Source organism: Physcomitrium patens, chromosome 25 (genome assembly GCF_059467195.1).
Source record: "Physcomitrium patens ecotype Gransden chromosome 25, ASM5946719v1, whole genome shotgun sequence".
Lineage (NCBI taxonomy): Eukaryota > Viridiplantae > Streptophyta > Bryopsida > Funariales > Funariaceae > Physcomitrium > Physcomitrium patens.
The window spans coordinates 7,514,223-7,522,421 of NC_143434.1; the positions used below are offsets into that span (position 1 = coordinate 7,514,223).

The window sequence follows — 8,199 nt, forward strand, 5'->3', positions numbered from 1 at the left end:
GCATTCTGATAACCACATTGGAAATATAACAAATAGCTATTGACATTAAATGAAACAATGTTGTACTTTTAGGCTATTAGTTATCACAGATAATAATGTAAAGATAAAAAATAGATTTCAAATTTTACATTAAATTTTACATTAAAAATCAATCCAATCCTTTTAATTATAAAAATGATTATTTATTCCAATCAAAATGAATATACAAAAATAAATCAACATTAAAAAACTCAATAAAGATACTGTAAAAAATTTAAATTATACAGTTTAGTTCCTAAAACATGAGTAATGATGCTAGTATTATATACTATTAAAAAGGCATTATATGTAAAACATTGTAAATTATTAATAGTATTTTTTGTGAGTTATTTTTTTAAAACTGTCATGTGTATAAACTATATATTGTAGAATACGGTGTTCAAAACAAGTTTTTACATTTAACACATCTGTTTATATCTAAATTGATTAATTTATTTGTTGATTTAAAATCAGAAAATCATCCTAAAGTATCTTAAACTTTTTAAGTGCACTTTGAGTAATTGATAATTAATTCTTATCGATTCAAAATTCTACATTCTAATTTCATTTTTTAATGTAATTAATATTAATATTATTTTTCACAAATTAACTTGTAATAATTATTTAATGATTTTTAAATAAAATTTTAAAATAAATTGGTATATATATATATATATATATATATATATATATATTCAAATAAATAAATATTTTGAAACAAAATTTTATTTTTAAAATTTTTAAAACTTCAAATGTATGAATTTTTAGAATTTTTCAATGAAAAAGTTATATTATTTCTTTTATTTTTTATATAAATCTTATGTAATACTATTTTTAATTACTTTTGATATGTTTCATGTTACAAAAATAAGAATTTAAGAATTTTGATAGTCATTTTATTTTTATTAATATAAATATAAAATATTTGTAGCTATTTAATTAGTATTTATTTAGTATATTATAAGTTCTACATTAATTTTAGATAAGAAAAACTTACTTATGTACAAAATATATCAATGTCTAATAGATAAATAAATAAAGATAGTTTTAATTAGGTTTTCATGTGTATATATATATATATACACATATCTTATATTAAACAGCTCAAGGGAGATAAATCTATGGAATAAACTAGAAGAGACAAAAATCATTTCTGATTGGCTGCATATTTCATTGTTTTCATCAAAAGTTATGTAAAAGCAAAACAAAAGTGAAGAAATAACTCAACTTTTGATCAATAAAATATAAAATTCTAACATGAAGTTTTTGAGGGAGAATCAGTTTGAGTATAGACCGGAAAGAACATTATTGAATGCTTAGTACTGCTCAAAGTGTAAGAATTGGTTGTAAAAGTGGAGAGGGATGATTGACATAAAGGAGGAAAATTAGAGTTTAGATGTTGTAAAGAAGGAAGAGTGTAGGAATTAGGAGTTCATGGGTTTAGATATGGCACTTAACTTTAGCTTGCAAGTACAAGAGGGGGCGCAATTTACACAACAGCTACCACATTAGATGATTATGTCAATGTTTTTTTTGTGCCCCATATTAATGGAGCTAATGCAAAATCTCATGATATTATGTGCAAGAATGACATTTGACCAAGCCAATATAGAAAGGTGGCATGAACTTAGACACAACATGTGCCTTGCAACTAATCTACTTCTTGAGATTTCGTAACAATAACATAGATTCAGCTAAAATATATATATATATATATATATATATATATATTATCACATATATATAAAAAATTAAGAAAAAATAATAAAATTTATGATGTATAAAATTATAATTTGGAATTTAATTAAACACATTGTATAGTAATTTTATTTCTATAATTTTTGTAATAATTATTTTTAAAATTTAATCTTGTGTAAATAAATATATTAAATACATTAAAAATAAAAGTAGATAATATTTTATATTTAAAATATATGATTTATGAATTACAAAAAAAAGAATTATATATCAAGTTGATTGATTTTTTTGTTTTGAATTATGATCTTTTATAATAAAATTATTGAGACAAAAATATCAAAATTAAATACACACACACATACCTACATACATACATACATATATATATATATATATATATATATATTTTATTGAAGCTACTATTTGTTTGTGTGATACCCATTTGATAAAGTTTATTGACATCTACATTGTTTGTTATCTTTTTAATGATGTCTATTGACATCATGATTGATTGCAATGTTCACATTCTTCTTCTTCTTTTGTTAATTTAATTATGTTTAAACTTAACATCCTCTCAGTCCTCATTTCTAGTACTTGTCTCCCATCAATTGGCAGCTTCTCCTTCACTTAAATGCTTTTTTTCATCTCTTCGCTTATTAAGGTTTTGACCCACAATTGCTGTGAAAGGAAAAACAAGAGGAGTATCTCTTGTAGATGTTGCATTCTGTTCCAATAAGAAACCACTCTACTCATTTTAAAATTTTCTAAAATATTAGATAATTAACAAACGTCATCAAGAAATTATTACATTTTATTTTTATTCAATGTAAAGCAAAGGCTCAATGTTAATATAAATTAAAATCACAATTGTATTTTTTTAGATAAATAAAATTATAATTATACAAAAAGATTGAATAGCTTGATGATTTTGTAATAAAAATTAATTACAATGATTTTAAATTTTATATACAATATTGATATATTAATAAAAATAATTAAAATATTTTAAGTATATTTTAAAATTTACCTAATTCCTTTCAATCAAGTTCAATTAAAAATCAAATTTGAACAATGATTAAAGTCTTCAAAAATCAAATGTATCTTTGTAAAAAAAAATTAAAAATAAAAATAGATGTAATTAATCAAATGTTAGATTATTAAAGCACTTTATGTTTATTTTTTATTTATCAAATTTTAAAATCTTTTGATTATTGCATAATATCATTGCCTTACCCAAAAATATATATATATATATATATATATATATACAAATAAAAATTCAAATCTCAACTAGTTGAGTTTTTTTCTTTTATTTGATATACAAGTCATGTACAAGTTGATGTCCTTGATGTGTTGGTATCGTTAAAAGAGTATCGGATAATAAAGACCACACAATTCTTGCAATAAAAGTACTAGAGCAAAGGAAACTGTCAAAGATTGATCAGGATGTGATGTACAAATATTTTGGGAGCACAAATTTTAATAAGAAAAATAAATAAATAAATAATCCTTCAACTACCATTTAATTGAAATGTTGACAACAAACAGATTTTAATTGAATTTGAGAAAAGGACTTCACAACATTTGTAAAAAAGAAATGAAACAAAACAAAAAGATTTTACTTATATCAATATCAATGTTTTTTTGTTACTATTTCAACAATTTCAATCATAGATCAATACTAATGTTTTAATCTATTTTATTTTTTTGATATATTTTAAATTATATTTTAAGATTTTTTAAGTAATTTTTATACAATATTTAGCCTTATTTTTTTGAATTTATATCAAAAAAGTATAAACCTAAAGCCAAAATATTAACTGTTTAGTTTTATCTTTATTTTTTTCTTCAATTAGAAACTTCTATCCAATATGTTTATTAATTCTTGGCTTATCATGGCTTAACATATTTCAATGCTTAAATTTTTTTTAAATCATTTATACTAAAATATTATTATCTTATTTTATTGAAGATATGTATGTGTATCATGTATGTATATCATGTATGTATATGTTTATATATTCTTGTTGTTAGTAGATATATATTTCAATATTCATTACAACATAAATTTAGCATCATAATGAACAATCAAATTGTCATGAAAAAATATATAAAATATATAAAAACACCCTAAAATTCCATAAAACAATAAAACCACACATAAATTTTGTGAAAGGGTCAAATCAAGAGAAACTCACCAATCCACTTCATTTTCATATGTTCAAGCTCTTATAATTCCCATATGTGCTCTCATTCAACTCCCACCAATTAAACTAAGAAACAAAACCAAACAAGAAGAATAAATACACACACACACACACATGAGAAAAAAAGAAAAAAAAGAAAAAAAAGATATTTATCCATGCCAAGAGCCCCAAACCCTAATCCCCCCTCACCCCACCCCACCCCACCCTAATTCAGAAAGACGCATCACCGCGAGCGCTGTGGACGAAGATGCGAGATGCGCACCAGGCGTAGCCTCGTGTCGCAGGTCGCCAGCGTGGTGAGTTGCGGGATTCGGAATCAGATCCGCAATCGGAATGATGTTCCAGGAGCTTCTGGCCAATACCCAGCTAACGAGCTTTTCGTGGTGGGTCCTATCCATCCCCCGGCGCTGCTTCGCACGGCCCACGCCTCACCTGAAGATGGATGACGCCACGATGCTTCCTTCGAAGCGTCCTCCTCTTCTGGGTCACTCACTCACACTCCCTCACCAACCGCCACAATTCCCCCACTCCCCCTGGAGCTTTCCTGAAAAGGCCCCGCAATTTCATCCCCTCCTAACCCCACAATCTCTGTCCCCAGCATTTTCCGTCTCTGGTTCCGACGAATTCTTGTTATTCTGGAAGCCTTTTCGGCAGTAGCTGCGCCGATATCCTTGTGGGATTATAAAGTGTCGTGTGAGGTCATCGGTGGTTCATATTCCTGTTGCCAGTTTTCGAATTGGTGTTATTTAACTGCACGACGAGCGAGAAGTATTTGCTTTTGTGTAAGGTTGGACTAGTTCAGGTGATTTGAACAGGTGTTGAGTGTATTTGTTTTTTAGATCAGTGTTTGGAGAACTTTGGCAGTTTGTTGCGAAGATGGGTCACGGAGCAGCTGCGTCGTTGTCAGTTGAGGGCAGCATTGGGGCCATTCCTGACAATTCCATTCCGCAAGTTGACGTGGAGAAAATGCCGTTGCTGTCGCCTTACCAGCTCGGTCCATTCAAGCTGTCGCACAGGTTTGTGGTTTTTGATCGAGAGTCCTAAAGCTCAGAGTTCGGTTTTGGTTGCGTCTGTGTCCTGAGTTCCGTAGGTTTGTCATCGTGGGCGTGAAGGGGAGGTTACGAAGGTTTGTGTCTCTTGACAATTTTTCTGATTGTAGCTGATGAATTGCCTTACGTTGTTTGCAGAGTTGTGCTAGCTCCGCTTACCAGGTGCCGGTCATACGGATGTGTGCCGCAGCCCTCCCATGCGGCACTGTATTATGCGCAGCGCACCACACCTGGCGGACTCGTCATCACTGAAGCAACCGGTATCGATGCAACCTCAAACGGGTACCCACATACTCCAGGAATTTGGACTCAGGAGCAGGTGGAGGCATGGAAACCGATTGTGAAGGCGGTACATGATAAGGGTGGAATCTTCCTCTGCCAGATTTGGCACGTCGGCCGGGTTTCTCACACTTGTAAGTTATCAGCCGCAGATTACATTGTGCATGTAGAAGATGACACCCTAGCTTGCTCGAATTTCGTGCCCAAAGCATCAAATTGCGTGGGGTTTTCAGTTTCCCAACCTTCCTAAATTTTTTTCAGAGCGACTTAGTTCTCAATTTCACGCGTTTCGCATTGACTTGTGCACAGCATATCATCCAAATGGAGCCGCGCCACCTTCTTCCACCAACAAGGCCATCAAGGAGGGCGTGGTGTACCTGCCAACAGCGGACGGAGCGGCCCCATACTCTACCCCACGAGCCTTGGAGACAGACGAGGTCGCGGAATACGTCGACCATTTCCGCAAGGCCGCACGCAATGCCAGGGAAGCAGGATTTGACGGAGTCGAGATTCACGGCGCACACGGGTATTTGATCGACCAGTTCCTGAAGGACGGGATAAACGACAGGACAGACAAGTATGGTGGTTCTCGGGAGAACCGATGTCGATTCATGGTCGAAGTCGTCGAAGCAGTGACAAAAGAAATCGGCGCCGACAGGGTTGGGATCCGAATCTCCCCTTTCACGAACGTAGTTGATGCATCGGACTCCGACCCGAACGGATTGTCGGTGTACATCGCCGAGACTCTAAACCGATACAACCTGCTATACTTGCACGGCGTGGAGCCCAGGTTCCACCCGGAGAGGACTGTGCAGTCCGAGGAGAGCTTGTGGCCCATGAGGAAAGCTTACAAGGGCAACTTCTTAGTTGCAGGTGGGTACAGCAGCGAGGATGCCAACGAAGCCATCCGGAGTGGCAAAGCAGACATGGTTGTGTTCGGCCGACTGTTTCTAGCAAATCCTGATCTTCCCAAGCGAATTGCGCTCAACGCTCCGCTTAACAAATACGACAGATCGACATTCTACACCCAAGATCCCGTTGTTGGGTACACCGACTACCCGTTCCTCGGTGAAGTGGTGCAAGCTTGATTTGTCAGCTTGCATGGTTTTGTTTATAATTTTCTTACACAACAGCACCTCTTGCCAATTGGCCACGTTTCTAAGGTAATTTTTACGTCTGTGCTGAGTTGGCTGTTGCGATGCCGTGCACACTTGGTGCTAATTACGATTAATTGGGTATTAGGGTAGATTCTCAGGCACGTTTAGATTCATGGTTATGTAAAATTCTTCTTTCAGATGCGGTTGTTACATCTTATAATCATATTGATTCTCACGAGACAGAGAAAGTATTTTAACTATCGAATCGATTATTGTTTTACAAAATAGATGAAATTGTTTTCAATAACCTTCATGTATTTGTATTGGAAATGTAGAAGATATATTAAATATACATTTAATGGTAATCACAGATATATATATATATATATAAATATATAATTTTTCACTTTGAACGGGCTGTTGACAAAATATAGATTTTTAACACTTTTTTTCTTTTATTTGTTACTAAGATAGTTAGTATTTTGATTTTTTTAATGTGATCGTGTATGTCAATTAGTGGAACTGAAAGGAGGATGTCGGTTATCTTGATTTGATTTTTTATTTCTAAGACAATTTTTTTAGAATTATCATTTGATGTTGAAGAATTATGTAAAGTTATTTTTGAATTATGATTACAGCACAAGGTTGTAAAAAACTATTTGAGACACCTTTGAAATATGATTTTTTAAAGAACTACACAAGTCTTAAATTATCATGTAAAAAAACATGTATCAGAAAGAATTTTCATTTACTTTCATTAAAATCAGATCAGAACAAAACGAATTAATGAAATCACAATCATAAATAGTATTTTAAGATTTCAAAAACATCAAATTCAAATGGCCAAAGTAAAATAATTCATTGAGTAGAATGTAATGCCAGACAAGAAGATTGTATTCTTACAAACTTATGAAAATGGCCATCTTTGAATACAATTTGAACTAAAAACTTTGTCCTATTCCTTTGAGGATTTATTACGTAATTTAGTGTAATAATAGTGTCTTTACGGATGACATATAAATAATATGAAGATAAAATTAAATTTAAAATATAAATATTTCTATGGAATATGAGTTAAAAATAATAAAAAAAGTTTTAGTAAACTTTTAAAAGCACAATTTTTTATCAGGTAATTGTTAAAAAAAATAAATCAGAAGAAATGTAATTTTTACTAGAAACAACTATTAATTAAAAAAATAAAAATAGAAAATCAATAACTTAAAAGAAAACTTGAAAACTTGAAATAAATCCTAGAAATCTTTAAAAGAAAAACAAGGATCCTGTATACACCACTTCCTTCTAACTTTCGAATTAAAATATAAGTAACAGTAATTAGATTACTATATATATATATATATATATATATATATATTTATTCATAAAATAATAATGATAATCTAACATCATGGGTTCACAAAAAAAATTAATTCTTTCCAACTGTTATTTTAGATGTATATTCATTAACATATAAAATTAAAAATTAAAAAAAAATATTTGATTTGCAATTAATTCTACTCTGACTTTTTACATTACATCTCTTACAAACTTTTTTCTATCCAATAAGTCATAGTTACACAGTTCCTCTTTTACCTACTTCATTTCACCAACTTTATTTTGCATGACAAAAATACCAAAGTACAAATAACCTTTTTTTGGACATATAAATTTTTCAAAATATTTATACAAAATTTATTCATAATCATTTAGTTATATGTAAATTCTTACTCTAAATTCTATATTATTTCATTCAATTCGAATTTTTTTTTTGTTTTTTTTGTTTTTTTGGTTAAATTTTGCAAAAATATATATATATATATATATATATATATATATGTATATATATTTTAGATC

The 8,199-nt window shown here is 30.5% G+C and overlaps 1 protein-coding gene and 1 long non-coding RNA gene across 4 annotated transcripts; one reads left to right on the plus strand and one right to left on the minus strand.

Moving 5' to 3' along the window:
- Window positions 1–2,077: 2,077 nt before the first annotated feature.
- On the minus strand, window positions 2,078–4,449 carry LOC149986288 (uncharacterized). 3 transcript variants are annotated; one of them, XR_016501055.1, is made up of 2 exons: window positions 4,151–4,449; window positions 2,078–2,440 (listed from the first exon to the last, which is right to left on the minus strand). It is a non-coding gene; the product is annotated as an uncharacterized LOC149986288 (long non-coding RNA). The 3 variants fall into 3 exon arrangements; XR_016501056.1 differs by lacking the exon at window positions 2,078–2,440 and adding an exon at window positions 3,037–3,989; XR_016501057.1 differs by lacking the exon at window positions 2,078–2,440 and adding an exon at window positions 3,952–3,989 and having other exon boundaries at window positions 4,186–4,449.
- Window positions 4,450–4,652: 203 nt separating this feature from the next.
- LOC112277486 (putative 12-oxophytodienoate reductase 11) lies at window positions 4,653–6,613 on the plus strand. Its single transcript, XM_024509882.3, has 3 exons — window positions 4,653–4,939; window positions 5,111–5,385; window positions 5,561–6,613. Exons 1-3 carry the CDS (start codon window positions 4,800–4,802, stop codon window positions 6,337–6,339), a joined length of 1,194 nt encoding a protein of 397 aa, XP_024365650.1. The 5' UTR covers window positions 4,653–4,799; the 3' UTR covers window positions 6,340–6,613.
- The last annotated feature ends 1,586 nt before the right edge of the window (window positions 6,614–8,199 follow it).

Excerpts from the sequence above, each read along its gene's own strand:
- LOC112277486 (XM_024509882.3), top strand. The coding sequence starts at position 4,800 with ATGGGTCACGGAGCAGCTGCGTCGTTGTCAGTTGAGGGCAGCATTGGG. Across the intron at positions 4,940-5,110 it reads CCATTCAAGCTGTCGCACAG|AGTTGTGCTAGCTCCGCTTA; the intron begins GTTTGTGGTTTT and ends CGTTGTTTGCAG. Across the intron at positions 5,386-5,560 it reads CGGCCGGGTTTCTCACACTT|CATATCATCCAAATGGAGCC; the intron begins GTAAGTTATCAG and ends ACTTGTGCACAG.